The 16,777-nt window shown below is 32.8% G+C and overlaps 1 protein-coding gene across 1 annotated transcript in view; it reads left to right on the forward strand.

The window, feature by feature from the left end:
* The first annotated feature begins 1,036 nt into the window (after nt 1-1,036).
* The window catches only part of LRRTM4 (leucine rich repeat transmembrane neuronal 4), an 857,252-nt gene continuing 841,511 nt past the window's right edge, over nt 1,037-16,777 (forward strand). The window contains exons 1-2 of the mRNA XM_036872338.1: nt 1,037-1,211; nt 3,048-4,594. Of these exons, the coding sequence (XP_036728233.1) occupies nt 1,208-1,211; nt 3,048-4,594 (1,551 nt within the window). The 5' untranslated portion in view covers nt 1,037-1,207. The remainder of the gene's footprint in view (nt 1,212-3,047; nt 4,595-16,777) is intronic.

The following is a 16,777-nucleotide window of genomic DNA, read 5'->3' on the forward strand; positions in this document are numbered from 1 at the left end:
TATATGGCTAATGAGGTTCAGTTTGGGCTGTTTATTCCTGTTGAGCACTCTGTCCATATGACCCATCAAGAGAGTAATGGAAATATGGACACTGAACAGGCTGAACAAAGTTATTGAATGAAAATAAACATAATTCTACTAAAAAAAAGACTGCTTCTCTTTGTGGTTTGCTTAAAAATCTGTAAATAAAACAAACCAACATCAACAAAAATAAAACTGAAATTATTTCTGTTGTTAAAAAACACATATCCCCTGTGATATATGTAGAAAAAAATCAGGTCAAGGAAACTTTAAAAACTACTAATTGAATAATATTTAGAGATGCAGTATTTTACTTAATATTTGAAATCACTGAATGGAACTCTTTGGCATAAACCTTTCATAACATGTATTATCGGAGAAAAAAAAGTGATCCTGTGCCTTTAATTTCCCTTTCTGAGAGAGGGAAGGCTGCACACCACTGACAGGCTCACTTGTTCCCGTCTTTAATGTGCAATCTGTTTTCTCCAGCGGAGGGCACTCAGTGTATCACAAACTCAAGCATTAGCACCAACAAGCTCTGAGGAACATCAGTCTCTGGAAAGCCTTCAGAATTAGACAAGGCCTGCCTCTCAGCACAGCTACAAAACACTTTAAACCTGACCAGCTAAATGGATAAACCTACCCTGCATAGCTTTTAAACTGGGGTCTCATACAGCACAGGAGGCCTACTTGCTTGAAGAACTGAAAATCCAGAGGATGATTTGCTTTATCTGGGAATGGCAAAAGCCAGCACAATAAGGAATGCCAGGTATTCTGAAGATTCTCTTTTTCTTTTTCTTTTTTTTCCTCTCTTTTTACAGAGAAGTTGGTTACCTTCGAGATGGGCTGTAGCTCTTTTGCACAGATTGCCAATTACTGCTGATAGGTCTCTGGTGAATTACACAATGATGCTCAGAGCCTAGAGGCCCTCCCCCACCCCGCAACTGCTTCCTTCTCCCTGCCCCCCATCCCAATACGTGCTGATTTTTTTTTTCCTATATGTATATATATATATTTTTTGTCTGTCCCCTCTGGGGAAGTTTGTATGGGGCTACTAGCTCACATGTGGGATCAGAATGGTGTGAATGACAGCCGCACTGTATCATGAAGGTGGTGGTGGTTTCAACACGTGAGACCAAACAAGAAGAAAGCTGAGAGAGGGGTGAACCGTTTTGGATGACAAAGGATGGGTAAGTGAACTTTTGTTGTTTCCTTCTTAGTAAAGCTGATCCTCTTGGCTTCGTATTCTCAGTCGTGGCATTAGCTGATAAAAGACGGGAAAACAGGCAAAAAGCGGCAGCCTCGGAGTTTGCCAGTTGACTCACTATAGTTGCTATTATATTTTTAGATCATTTTCCTTTTTCTCGTTCTTTTAAACTGTAAATGCATAACATGGACTTAAACAGACTGGAGAAATATCTTTCAGACTGTCTCTTCCGAATGCGTATCCTGGCTTGGGAATTGAGCGTGAGATAAATGTTGTTTCCTTCTATTTCTTGATAATATTAACCATGCTTGTATTTCTGGTTGCTGTCAGGAAGATTGTTAACACTTTACTGCGTGTGTGTAGGGGTGGGGTCATTACTTTATCAGAGGTCGCACAAGGGCTTGTTTTATCTTTGAAGATGCACCCTGAACACAGCTTCCAAATTTCCAGCAGTCATTTGCCAGTCTTATTTTTTCAAGTGTGACTGGCTCCCCACCCCCCCACCGCTTTTTCCTGTCTGGGAGAGCTGGAATGTATTTCAATGAGTCTGTAGCTGGCAAGAGGACAGAGAGCAAGATCGGGTTTCAAATTAAAAAAAAAAAAAAAAAATCTTAACTGAGTAAAAGGAGAAGTTTTTTTTGTTGTTATTTTGTTTTTTAAATTAGGGATTTGGCTGATTGCCTCTTGGTTAAAAACATGAATATTTAAGATTAATAAAGAAACTGCAGCACAAGGTACTTTTTTTTCCCCTCACCACTCAGAAATAATAAATCTACTGTTGACAGAGGAAAGAAGTCCTTTAACATGCTATGACTTGGAAATGCAGCATAAGTGCCAATAGATTGCAACTTTGCAGGTTTTCTGAAGTTAATGGAGGTTGGGGAGAAAAAAAAAGTCAGTGAGAAATTTGAACAGGTTGGGATAGGGGGGAAATAATAGTCTGCTGTTTCTCTGCTTGTTTATCCCCCAAATTTGCAAAACCAACTGTGTTAAATATATCAGAAAAAAACTAGTGCTACACAAGATTATTTTGTATCTTATGCAAATATTTAATAAGAATTTGATAATCATAACTTTGGAGTGTTCTGTGTTATTAGTAGTTAGGACACTGAGCCGGTGATCACTGAGCAGGAGAGCCTCAGTAGGAATCTCTTCCTGAATGTTGAGAGCATATATGCTTATTAACACATTGAGAGTACCTCCTGCTGTTACTAGTCTTCATACCATACTTCACTGGCTGTTTATACTGGTCCCAGGGACATGTTTTCAGAGCTCCTATATGGTTATCTCATTATGCAATAAGGATGCCATTTCAAGCAAGGCGAACTTGGGTTACCTTGACAGTTTACTGAAGCTCCTTTGCCAAATCACAGCCTCTTTACTCAACTAAGAAAGATGTACAAGTATAGGGCTTACTAAGATACATTTTTCCCATTACCGGAAGACTTAGTACTCTTCCTTTTGGTCCTGGTGTTCAATAGAGTGACTAGCCAAGCACTGATGTTATTAAATGTCGCCATTATGTGATAAGATAGGCTCAGTGTTTTTCAGTGTTGATGCACATACGAACTCCTGAAACTCAGGAAGCTGTGCTTAGTTCTATGATGCTGTGGCGATTTGGAAATCAAGGAAGAAAGCGTGAAACCTAAATAGCAAACGTGCAACACTGAAGAAAATAAAGCTTTAAGTGTCAAATACATTGTTCTTAAATCAACTGTGCCATTACTACACTAGATGAAATGCCCCTGATATTGGTAAGCTGGTGGTGATTTACATTAATAGCTTTACAATGTGCATTTGTCTTCTTTTAATATTGTAGGTTTCCATTTAATTACGCAGCTGAGAGGCATGCGTGTAGTGCTAGTGCTACTTCCTACACTGCTGCTTGTTATGCTCACGGGGGCTCAGAAAGCTTGCCCAAAGAACTGCAGATGTGATGGGAAAATTGTGTACTGTGAGTCTCATGCTTTCACAGATATCCCTGAGAACATTTCTGGAGGATCACAAGGCTTATCATTAAGGTTCAACAGCATTCAGAAACTCAAATCCAATCAGTTTGCCAGCCTTAACCAGCTTATATGGCTTTATCTTGACCATAATTACATTAGCTCAGTGGATGAAGATGCATTTCAAGGGATCCGTAGACTGAAAGAATTAATTCTAAGCTCCAACAAAATTACCTATCTGCACAATAAAACATTTCACCCGGTTCCCAATCTCCGCAGTCTGGACCTCTCCTACAATAAGCTTCAGACATTGCAATCCGAACAATTTAAAGGCCTTCGGAAACTCATCATTTTGCACTTGAGATCTAACTCATTAAAGACAGTGCCCATCAGAGTTTTTCAAGACTGTCGAAATCTTGACTTTCTGGATTTGGGTTATAATCGTCTTCGAAGCTTGTCCCGAAATGCTTTTGCTGGTCTGTTGAAGTTAAAAGAGCTCCACCTGGAGCACAATCAGTTTTCCAAGATCAACTTTGCTCATTTTCCACGTCTCTTCAACCTCCGCTCAATTTACTTACAATGGAACAGGATTCGCTCCATTAGCCAAGGCTTGACATGGACTTGGAGTTCCTTGCACAACTTGGATTTATCAGGGAACGATATCCAAGGAATTGAGCCAGGCACATTTAAATGTTTGCCCAATTTGCAAAAATTGAATTTGGATTCCAACAAGCTTACCAACATCTCACAGGAAACTGTCAATGCGTGGATATCATTAATATCCATTACTTTGTCTGGGAATATGTGGGAATGCAGTCGGAGCATTTGTCCTCTATTTTATTGGCTTAAGAATTTCAAAGGAAATAAGGAAAGCATCATGATATGTGCAGGACCTAAGCATATCCAAGGTGAAAAAGTTAGTGATGCAGTGGAAACATATAATATCTGTTCTGAAGTCCAGGTGGTCAACACAGAAAAATCACAGCTTGTTCCCCAAACTCCCCAGAAGCCTTTAATTATCCCTAAACCGACAACCTCAAAATCTGACCCCAGCCAGTCCACCCTTGAAACACCAAGCCCTTCCCCAGGGTTTCAGATTCCTGGCACAGAGCAAGAGTATGAGCATGTTTCATTTCACAAAATTATTGCAGGGAGCGTGGCTCTCTTTCTTTCGGTGGCCATGATCCTCTTGGTAATATATGTGTCTTGGAAACGCTACCCAGCCAGCATGAAACAACTTCAGCAACATTCTCTTATGAAGAGGCGGCGGAAAAAGACCAGAGAGTCTGAAAGACAAATGAATTCCCCTTTACAGGAGTATTATGTGGACTACAAGCCTACAAACTCTGAGACCATGGATATATCGGTTAATGGATCTGGGCCCTGCACATATACCATCTCTGGCTCCAGGGAATGTGAGGTATGAACCATGATCCTCCTAAAAGCGTTTCTACTGTGGGAAAGGAGAGGTAAATATTTGAAGTTCTAGAGGTGTCTCTAATCACTAGAAAGAGTAATGACCCTTTTGCTTTTGGGTTTTGCTCAGTGTGAAAGGTTACTTAATTAAATTACAACCACCAGGAAATTGACTGCTTTTTTTTTTTCCTTAAATGGTTGAAACTTGAAGGAAGTTCATTCAAGGATGATATTAAGTTGGAATAAAGCACTATGTTAAAACACCTGTTTTTTAACAGTTTGTATACAGGGGTTGGATTTACAAACACACATACACACAAAACTCTTTTCATCCTAAAATTTATGTCTGGTTCTTGTTGTTTGACTTTTGTAATCAAGTAAAGAAGGAGGGGCCAGCTTAATTTAAAAAGAGTGACTCTACCAAAATTCCAGGAGGTAATGAAGATTTAAACCAAAGAGCAATTTACCCAAGGGTTGATTTTGTTGTACATTTTATAGTTTTAATTAAAGCATGCAACAGGGATCTCATAGGGATAACTGTTTCTGTGTTACTTGCCATTTAGTTATTATACCAGCATAGAGAATGTCAGGCCTATTGTGTAATTGTATTAAGGCATTTAAAGATGTGTTTTTTCCTCCTTTCCTTCCTTCCTACCTTCCTGCCTTCCTGCCTTCCTTCCCTTCTTTCTCCCTTCCTTCCTTTCTTTTCTTCCTTCCTCCTTTCCTTCCCTTTTTATTTTTTGTTTTTGTTTTTTTATTACTGGACATAGATCACTTTTCAAAAGTTTTCTTAAGTGCTGGCTTTCTGTATGTAATCAGAATGAAACTTAAATTCTACATTTTGGCTTTGTCCCTGGTAACTAAAATCAGGTCATGATGTTGTGGATGATTTAGCAATAACATAATGACAAACATAACAGGGACTGTTTGTCAGTGTTGCTGTCATCCCCAAAGACGTAATGTGTATTCTTGTTAAACTAATCCAAAACTAAGTGATGCAAATATTTATAAATAAAAAGAGAGAGATTTGGGTTCTGAGTATTTTCCCTTTCTGTAACAATCACCTCAAATGAAGGCATTTCATGTTATACTATTTTCATTTTCATGAGAATAAGTTTGGATCAGTGTCTGATTATTTAATTTTAAAGGTCACATATAGGAATGCGTTTATGAGTAGGAAACTGGTCACAGATTTCCAACTTGTTAATAAGTAATACTGGATGCAAATGATTCTTTACTTGGTAAAGTTGATCAAAAAGTGCAAAGACTGTGACTACCTAGGCCTTGTTACAAGAATAAATTAGTAAAGAGAGGTAAAGTTCTGGCTCTGTGTCATCTTACTATCCAATTTTACATGATTACTTTTTCAAAAGAAAGTTTTAGTGACAATTTAAAGACTTTGCCCTTTTTAATACTAGTTATAAGAGTTGAAAAATATAAATTGCTCTTTGATAATATATTCCCAAATCTTTCCATAATCCTAAATGCAGATGCTAATGAAAATGTTTTCAGACAAAGCACTGAGTCTGAAGTAATCTCCAACTCAGTGTAATTTGGAATATGGAGCTATTCTTCACAGAGTTCATTTTCTCCTCTTTGTGTATGATTGAAAATAAGAAAAGTAATCCCAGATAATAAATTCCTGAAAGAAACCTGTATAAGCAATTGCCCGTAAAAATTAAAGAGAATAAAAAATTTTATATAAAAGTCTAACAAGGCTTGATGTTTCTATTGCAGGCTGACATTTATATAATATCTGTGAATATTAGTAAAACAAGTTCATCTTGCTTTATTCTAGATTTGTCTTCTATTTTGAGATCTTCTTAAAAACTAGTAATATAAAAAGAAAAGGAAAATCCACTTCCATTCATTCATTTTCTCCTAACGTTTATATTAGAATCGTGATTTTTATTTGTAAGAATCACCAAGAAAGATACTTAAAGAGCTAGCACTTCAGAACAAGTGGTTCTAAAACTTTTCCAGAGATCTTAAATTCCAGAGATTATCCTTTAAAGACCATAGGCATTACCATGATAGAAACAAAATAAAAACATATTTCATTCTGTAAAAAAGTGTTTAAAAATACATTTTGATATTATATGTGTTCTGTAGAGTGATGTTTATGGTCCTGAAATTGCAGTGACATTGTTGGGGTTGGGTGTGGTGTTACAGCATTAAGTAATGAAAAATTTAATTAAATGTTATAATGAAGCTGTTGAGTTGAAATGGTAGCCCTACTGAAGTAGTCAAACTCTCCATGCCCTAAAAAGTAGGAAATGGTTGGCTATACATCTGAGATCATTAACTCCACTTCTGAGTGCTCGGGGTCCAATAAAGCTACGTTTAAATGAGTATTAACTTGTTTTGAAACACAAATACACAGAAACAAAGTGTAGCTGCCACTCCTCCTTTTTGTCAGTGTAATCAGTGTTCAGTATATTACAGTTACAGATGGAAGTAAGAAATGAGGAAAAGTAGATTCTTAGAAATTGTTATGAAAACAATAATTTTCCCTTACTTCTTTGTCACCCTAGAGTAAAATTTCTCTTGTTGAGAAAACTTCTCTACAAAATGAAGCCAAAAGAGAGAATCAATTGGCCCAAGTTTATGACTTCTTAGGATAGTGGAGGTACGCTGAGTTTAGGTCTGGTGGTGTTTTGAGAAACCTCATGTATCAATAGTTTAGAAAAATAGTGAACCATTATTATATTTATAATACGTTTTTGTGAGGTAGGTTTTTAATTCAAAACATCAAACTCTACCCAATAAAGCCATAAATATTTAACTAGAAAACTTAGCACCAAATGCTAATTTTCTAAGAGAGTGCCTTGAAAAAATTGCATTAAATTGAAAATTTCACTCATATAGTTGATGTTACCTTCAATGATCATAATCTAAATATAGTTAAAATATCCATTTTGTCTGTTTCCTTTAAGAAGAAAATAAAAATATTAACAGTCTTCCTTAGAATAATGTCTGTGAGCCACCACACACATCTAGCATGCAATTTATAAAGTAAATAATTTTGGCTCTGATCTTTATAAATTTAAAATTTTAAAGTTCCAAGTGCACATTATATGATAATAATCTGAAGGAGAATATCGTAATAATATAGGCAGTAAAACTTTCTTATATCTATAAAAAAGGGATAGAGTAGATAGCTATGAATAATTAATATGATTTATGGCACAACTCCAATAGATACATTTCAGTCATACTTTGAGTGGATCAGTGTGCTTTGTTGAACTGAATCATTTAATTTGTTCTCAATATGTGCTCAGAGAAGAGAACATAAAACCGAAAGGATACAGCTTTGTCTAAAAAGTGCCACTGACAGAGAAAATTGCAAATACTTACTTTTGAAAATAGCTTGTGAAACTTTGGATAGCTTTATTTCATAAAAAATTATAAGAATTATAAAGTTACTTCATTTTGCATACCAAATTTTTACTTAAAGATTATACAAACAAAATTTTGAATACCTGGTTCTTCTAGGATATGTTTTATCAACTGAAAATAGCAAGGACTTTTATAAAATTAGTAATTGTGAATATAAGCCAAGAGAGTTTGCCTTTTGAATGAAAAAAAATTGAAATTGGTAAAACCTTAACATGACTGAAAGTGGTCTCTAAAGAGATCCTGCGTTCAGAGTGTTTTAAAGGAGAAGTAATTAAAATATAAAGTTTAATGATCCCATAATGCTAACAGTGCTGTCATTAGGGCAATGGGAATATAGGTGACCTTAAGTACATATTTTTCAAATATTTAGTATTTTGGTTACACTCTTCAAAATCAAGTAAAATAAAAATAAATTGGTTGTCAATTGGGGCTTATATTATTTCTTTCACTGCTGTGCAGTGGGTGGTATAGACCATTTCTAACAATTTATATTTATTGAAGGTATTAGGTCATGTCCAAACTACTGATTTAAAGGGGAATATTAACTTCTTTCTACACTGTAGAAATTGACATTTTGAAGTATACTGAATGAACTTCCAATAACTAAAAATCATAATATATTCAGAGAGGATTCTAAGTGAAACAGGCCCAGTATCACTGAGTTTAATACACTTTACTAATATAAAGCTGTAGAAAACAAAGTTAATTTTGGTGGCTGACTACCACTGTGTCATATTAAAATGTTACAAAATTGAAACTATACTTTGTGTATTTAAAGGAAGTCTATTTATGCTTGTGTGTGTGTGTGTATGTACATGTGTGTGTTTGTATTATGTAAGTAAGTGTATGTGCTCATATACAGAAATAGAGGGAAAATATAAGTATATTTTGTCCATTTTGAACACTTGAAATACTAATAATAAAACTTGGGCCATGATTACTGGAATTTGTTACTTAGGAAAATACTTCTTAAGAATAAATGTTTAATAATCTCTAAAATTATATGTATCTTATGTCTAGATAGTCTAGCGTTCTTTTTTGAAAAAACAGAATTTATACTACACATTACCATTTTTGCTGTGACTTTGGGTGAGTCATTTCATTTCTCTGTGAACCATCACTGAATGAGTGTAATTCAACTAGTGCAATATATCCCAACTCAAATCATTCCTCAGAATAGTCAACTTTGTAAAATCTTTGTGGTCATTCCCAGGACTACAAGAGCAAGATGGCATGTGGGGGAAAAACTGAGCTATTTATATTCATTGTCAATGAGGAAAGAGAGAACTTCTTGAGTTACTAAAAGGTGGCATGCTCAGGTGAAAAGCCATACAATGTCTTTATGCTTGAAGGCAAAATATATAACACACACGCACACACATGAGCGCACACACACACTTATATGTCTTCTAAATTCTTCCAAGTAACTAGTTATTTTGAAAGCATTTAAAATATGACTTTAAAAAATCTACCATCTAAATTTGATGCAACTAAATTTCATTCATGAATACAATTTTTATTAGTCTGCAAATAGTACTGGTGAAGAGTGACAGCTGCCAAGAAGGCCCAACATGGCTAATTTAGGACAGGTTTTAAACTGACAATAAATGGTTCAATTCCTTTTTCTAGAATTAGCTAGTATTAGCATCTCAAGAACAAGTTTTTAATAATTGGTTGCTCTCTAAATCCCCAAGTTGAGAAGTCTGACTCTGGTCTTAGGAATGGATAGCTTTTGACACACCCCAGTAATCTTTAGATGATTCCAGAATTTTTCATCCTGTGACTTTTCTATATTCAGTAAAATCTAGTCATCCTAGTTCTCAAGAATTACATTTATAGATAGCTCTATGCTTTGGAATTTGCTCGGGAATATTAGCATTGGGTACTTGGTGACTCATCAGAATTTTCATGTCTCTAGAGTTTCATGAATCACTAAATCAAAGTGAAACACTAGCAACCTGTATATCACCAGACACTGGAAGTTTTGAAAAATTACTCTGTCTTTTGATCAGTGAAAAGCATAAAAGAGATGCTGAATATATTTTAAAAATTAAAACTGATTTTTATATTACCCAAAGAACTACCATTCATTGAGTCAGTTTGATAATATCTCAATATTCTTAAAATGAAAGAGAAATTGTGAGGGTATTTTTCTCATGCACTCCATAAGCCATTAAAATTTTAACTGTTAGTTAAGGAAGGTTGAGAAAAAGCACAGTATTTCCTATGATATCAGAATCACTGACTTTTTAATAACTGCTTTAATATGCTTGAAACTGCTCTATAGGGGCAAAGGATATGATTTATACTCCTGCTAACTGGTTTAAAAATAATGCTTCCACCATCAAGAGAAATTAGGGTCCTTTAAAAGTAAGACATTTGACTTTAAGTCAAATCTTACACATTATAATACTTGTAAAGTTTGGTAATTAAATGACAGCAAAGTGAATACACATTAATAAAAAGGTTAAAGTAAGGGTGAGAATATAAAATTTTCAGAAAAAATTATGTCCAAAAATTATGAACAAGCTTGACTAAAAAAAAAAAAAAAAAAAAAAGCTGAATAAAATTGATGTCTCGATATCAGATAAACAATAAACACGTGCATAATTAAATAAGATTATGATATTTAACATTATTGTCTGTACATGGAAATGAGATATCTTTTAATACTATATAAATGGTATTCTTAAACATACTTAAAAATAACTTTGAAATATAATTGCATTTCAACAACCATGTACAATTAAACACCCATATATCCCACATAAATATTTCTGAAATACTGAAATATATGTTGTAAACAGGTAGTAGATTAATATATATTATAGTTTTGAATAAACCCCATTCTTTACTAACTTGACCAGTCCCCATAAATTGCCTCAATTATAAACATTTGGAGGAAACATTAAAAAAATTTAATGGCATCAAAATAACTTTATGTTTCTTTTCTCATTGCCTCAATGTATCATGATGGTTTTCTGAATTTTTGGACATCCATACAGCTTCTCTCTCCTTTATTTCAGTCTTTCATATATTCACTGAATTCTCAGACTTTAGAGTTAGGGGTAAAGATGTAATAACTAAATCTAGCAAGAAGGGTCATCTCTTGATTTTTCTTTTATTTTTTAAAAAAATGTAAAGTCTTCTGGTAGAAAAAAGTAAGGTACAGTAAACATGTTTGTCACTTTGATTTTTAAAAGAGAATTTTAAAGTAAAGAAAGAGTAACTATAATATCAAAACAAAATTTCCTAAACAAATTTATAATTATCATTTTTATCTACTATTTCAGTTGTTAGGATCTTCAAATCTCATTGAATTATAAAAACTAAAATTTGTATTAGGTTTTACAATATATTTGAATATTTGAAACAGACAAGCTAAAATGAGTATAGATGGATTTGTTTAAGAAAACTCACTGTTTTTTAGGATCTCAGTAAGCAAATGTATTCCAGAACAGAAATATATAATGTTATGAATTGATTCCATTTTGAGGTTATTTTTAATGTTAGAGCAAAACCATATAGACACTAATTTTGGAATACCAAATGATACAAAGAGGGAAAATGCTTGAAATCGTTTTATTTTGGAAAGTCAATACTACTTAATTCATCTTCACTGTATGTTTTCATTTTAAAAGGTAATGATTGCTGTTTTGCTGCCTTCTTTTAAAATTAAATATCATCAGATAAATCATTGAAATTATACTGATTTTATTAAAACAAACAAACAAGAAACAATCTTTGGGTATAAATTCTATGCTTGCTTTTTCAATTCCTCCTTCTTCCCTCAAGTCACATTTACTGAAATGTTTTTTTTTCATTTTCTGCTGGAGATCTAATTATTTACTGTGCTAGGAATTATAAAAAGTTGATTTCTTGTTTCCTTTAACCGATTCCTATTAAATACATTTATGTGCAAATGAAGTCTTGAAAATATTGCTTGTTTGTTTCAGCATAAAGTTGATCATGATGCATTTCACTATTTGATATTTATTATTTTAAATTGAGACCAGCTATTGTTAAATATTCCTAATAAGACTAAAAAAAAAGGAAAATAATAGAAATATAAGTTAATTATGTCTGAATCTTTTTTGGTATGGTCTCCATAGATGAAATATTGTTATTTTCTTCTGTGTTTATAGGTCTGAAAAAGTAATAGCAGAGAGGACAGCCTTAAAGTACTTTAGGTTGATAGTCAAACCACAACATGGACCAAAATTGCATTGATCCAGTGGTTAGATCAAGGGGTGAAAAAGAGGTCTCAGAGATTTGTTTTACTTCTGTAATACTGGACAAGTAAATATATCTGACCTTTCTGTGATATAATTTTTCCATCTATTGAACTGGGATAATAACTTTCCAACTAACTTGTTGAAATGATTAATGAGCTACTATTCGGAAACCACTCCGAACTCCTCCATAAAAAAGCTTCAGTGTAAATATAAATTATTACTAGCCATAAGCCCTACTGTCTACGGAAAAATGCAAAATACAATGTGGCTGTATTATTTTCATTGTTATTATTAGTTATAATGATGGTTATAATACTCCCTGATGTAGAAACAAGTGTTGTGGTTACATTTTTAGTAAAGTGAATAATAAACCTGAACTTTCAGTCCCTTGTCTGAGCTGTAATTTAGTTTGGGTACCAGACGCACTGATATTTAAATAATACCTCAGGGTTTGTAAAATACTTCCTTGGCTGAATACTTTTTCATGTTTCAAAGAAAGCAGCATTTACAATTCTTTTATTGGTATTAACTCTAAAGAAGAAATGGGTTATAGAAACAACTTATAAGTTTCCAGTCTGATCAAGTATTGCCCTTCAGCTCATTTTCTTAACAAATGGAGGCAGTTTTAATTTCCCCAAAGTGTTTATGCATGACAAGTGGGAATTTTCAAATAATATGTAGGGTATTCCTTTTGAATAAGTTAATACGTGATTTTAAGGACCGGATATTTCTCTAGTGTATATGTATATACATACAGACACACATATGTTTAATGCTTTGATGTGAATAGTATTTTGGTTGAATATAAAATGAGCTCTTATTTTTGCATAAATATATGGTTATATAATTCCTATTATTTATGATATACTTAAAAATGAAATACATTTAAATTTTCACATGGACTATTATTGTATGCTGTAAAATAGAGGGCACCACTGGTATAAGTCCTTTACAAAAACAAGCAGGCTGCAGACAAAGAAAAACGCTAGCATTGCTAGAGAAGACAGTAAGTTGTTTTCTTTGTGATTGGAAAGGCAGAATTATTCCAAATTGGAAATTCTGCCAGTTGATGAATGTCTCTTCCAATTATGTATTCTAGAATGAGGGAAATAACCACATAATGGGGTCACAGACGCACTGGACCCACTGTGAAATAGATCTGAACCAAAACTCCATTGATTTCATGAGCCTCTACGCTGACCAGGGGACCACAATGATATTTTGGATCTCCAGGATTAGTGTCCCTTCAGAGTTGATGTCCCCAATAATCCACAAAAGTCTGATTACTTCACTTTCCCCAGTGCACATTCACCTTGGTAAATAGCTGTATGTAAATGTATTGTGATTTAAGTTAGACTTCTGTCCACTTGACCTAGCAGTCTTCCACTTATACAGACTAAGAATTTAGTAGACTGCTCCTGTATTTTTTTCTAAGGACACCATAGTTAAATAGACAACATCATAGGTCTGTTTTGAATCAGACTACATTGATTACTGCTTTAACTTTACTGTCCCATATGGTAACCATGCCCATCTTGTCTTGGCACTAGACCTGTGCCACCCAAGAATCTCATTTTTCACATTACATTTAGGGACACCAGTTCAGTGGTAGCTGTTCCCACTGTAATTTCTGTCCTGCAGTGAAGAGTGACAAGAGAGACATAAATCCTGAACTTCCTTTTTCAATCTCTTTCCCCTCTTCAGTTGCCAGGCTGTCAATCAATTTTATCATCTTGGAATATGGTCCACAGTATTCTAACCAGATTTTCTTTAGTTTTTGAGAATTACTGCTTAGACTCCAATCTAGAAACTTAAAAGAAAAGAGAATATAAAATGTAAATATAAAATTCTGACTTTCTGCAATTCATAATTCTTTGAGCTCTCTATCCACTCATGGTCTATCTATCTTTTCTCAAATGATTATAGAGGATAAGAGATAATTTTAAACCAATATTCCAACTATTTCCCCTTTAATTTTGGCATAACACCTTCCTTGAGAATGTGCATACAGTTTTCCTCCAAAACATGAAGATTGGCAAGGATCATTGGCCTAGAAAGAAGATAGCATCCATTCTCTTTCTCATTGTGTTTCTTAGAATTTATTGGAACATGGTCATCAATTGCATAAGCAAATATACAATTTTATTAATGTTGTCGAACTATTCATATTCTGTTGATAGTAAACAAAGAGATAATCTTATTCTAAAATATGAACAAGTATAATTTTGTGGATTAATCTGACATGTTCTTATTTATTTATTTATTTATTTCTAATTTTAAATGAATGCTTTGTTTAGGAAATGTTGAAAATATGAGATTATTTATAAAAATAAGCAAAATATTATCAAAAAATCCCACTATGCAGAGATAATACTTTAAATATTCTGCTACATTTACATCTAATAATATGCACAGATATGTGTATGTGAGTGTTTATACAATTAATTTAGCATTGAAAACTGTAGCATAGATTACATAAACTATACTGTTACTTTAAAGTTAACATTTTGTGATGAATAGAGTCACTTTTAAAAATACTGTTTTTGAAATTACATCCCTAAAGTGTCATATTTTACTTACACTTCCCTTTTTCTTGAACTGTTATGATGCTTTGTTTCACTGTTATAAATATTTCTTCAATGGCTTCCTCATCTAGATAGATTCCTAGAAGATAAAATTCATAGCCAAATGAATGAAAACGTTAAATTTAACTCATGTCGCCAAATTACTCTCTTAAAAATATATACCTATTTGTATTACCACATGAACTGTACAAGAGTTATTTTCCCACATATACACCAACATTATTTATCTTTTTTTTTTAAGAAGTTGACAATTTTTTTAGTGTTTAATATTTATGTCTTTGGCTTTAGGCTGTAGAATTTTTTTTCTGTGTATTTTGTGTTATTGGATTTCTTATTTTGAAATATGATATATAAATAGTCCGTGGTGTCAACAGTAATACTAGTTTTCATTATGTATTTTTACATTGCTTTTATTTTTAGAAAGGCCTTTTCCATCCTGCAAGGAAACATTTACTATGTTTTGATCACTCCCTCAATAATTTTATTTTTATATTTATTTCTTTAATCTACCTACAATATCCTTTAGTATATCATGTGAAACATGGAGCTAATTTGTTTTTTATCACTAAAGAATTATGAAAAATGTGTTTTACCATTTTAATGTAGAATTTTCATATATCTGCATCAGTTTTGTGTTTTCTATCTTCTTCCCATGGGTTCATTCTCTATTCTTATATCAGAATCATATGTTTACCCTATTACAGTTTTTAAGTATTTTTTTTTAATTTTTATAAATGTGTCTTTACTCCTGCTGCTAAATTCCACATATATATTTTTAATTGTCTTGTTTATTCATCACTGTTTTTATTTGAAATAAAATTTTGCATCTTTCTCTCTCTGTCTCTTTTTTTCTGGAGCACACACATACAACATACACACACACACAGTATTTTGACTGGGATTGTGTTGCTCGATTAATTCATTTGGAAATACTTGAAATATCTACAGTCATCAAAAAGAAATGTTATAAATGTTATGGCATAAAAATGGCATAGAGCTCCATTTATATTATCTATTTCTTACATCCTCAATAAACATGAGCTGATTTGCTTTTATTATGATTCTAATATGTATATAAAAACATATATATATGCATGTATAATTATTATCAATATTTTGACCAAATCCTTAATTTCAGTAGATTGTTTTTTTTTGAAATTTCTGGTTCAAAAATAAGTTTATAAAGAAAAAAAATGTGTTAGCTTTCTAATAGCTACATTTCTTCTTTACTTATTTTTCTATATTGTATTGTCTAAATCTTCTAGAATAATGTTACACGATTATGGTGATCTGGAGCAAAAATTTTTTTTTTCTAATTTTAACACAGACTGTCTCCTGTGTTTTTGTACATTTTATCATTCTATTTATTCATTCACTTATTTATTCAACAAAAATGTATTGTATACCTACATTAGTATCTGTTAACACTGGGCTCAGTGCTGTGTTTACAGTAGTGGATAAAATACTTTGTTTTAGGTAAAAATTTATTTGTCACATTTTTCATACCTATAGTCTCATAAAATACACATTTATCAGGATGGATATTAAGTATTACTTAATGACTTTTTGTCACTTTGTTTTTCTCTTTTTATGCGTCCTGTATTTTTCCCCACCTTTTAGTTATTCATTTTATGAATTACATACTTTTGTTTCCTAATGTTAAAAGTTATTTGCAATTCTGGAATACATTATGGTTGTTTCTTTCATAATATTTTTCCTAGATCAGCTATCATTGTGTCTACTTTTGTTTGCAATTTTTAAATCTCTCTTCACTAATAAGGGAACTCAAAATTAAGCTCTCTTTATCAGTTGTCACATTTATTATCATTTTTCTAGTTCTGAAATGGTTAAAATAATATGGACATAATCTTTTCCTTGAAATTTATAAAACATTCCCCAAAAACTGCCTTCATGGTTCTCTTTTGGGAGAAAATGGCACAAATTTTTATCTAGTTTTTTTTTGCCTTT

Source organism: Balaenoptera musculus, chromosome 13, assembly GCF_009873245.2.
Source record: "Balaenoptera musculus isolate JJ_BM4_2016_0621 chromosome 13, mBalMus1.pri.v3, whole genome shotgun sequence".
NCBI lineage: Eukaryota > Metazoa > Chordata > Mammalia > Artiodactyla > Balaenopteridae > Balaenoptera > Balaenoptera musculus.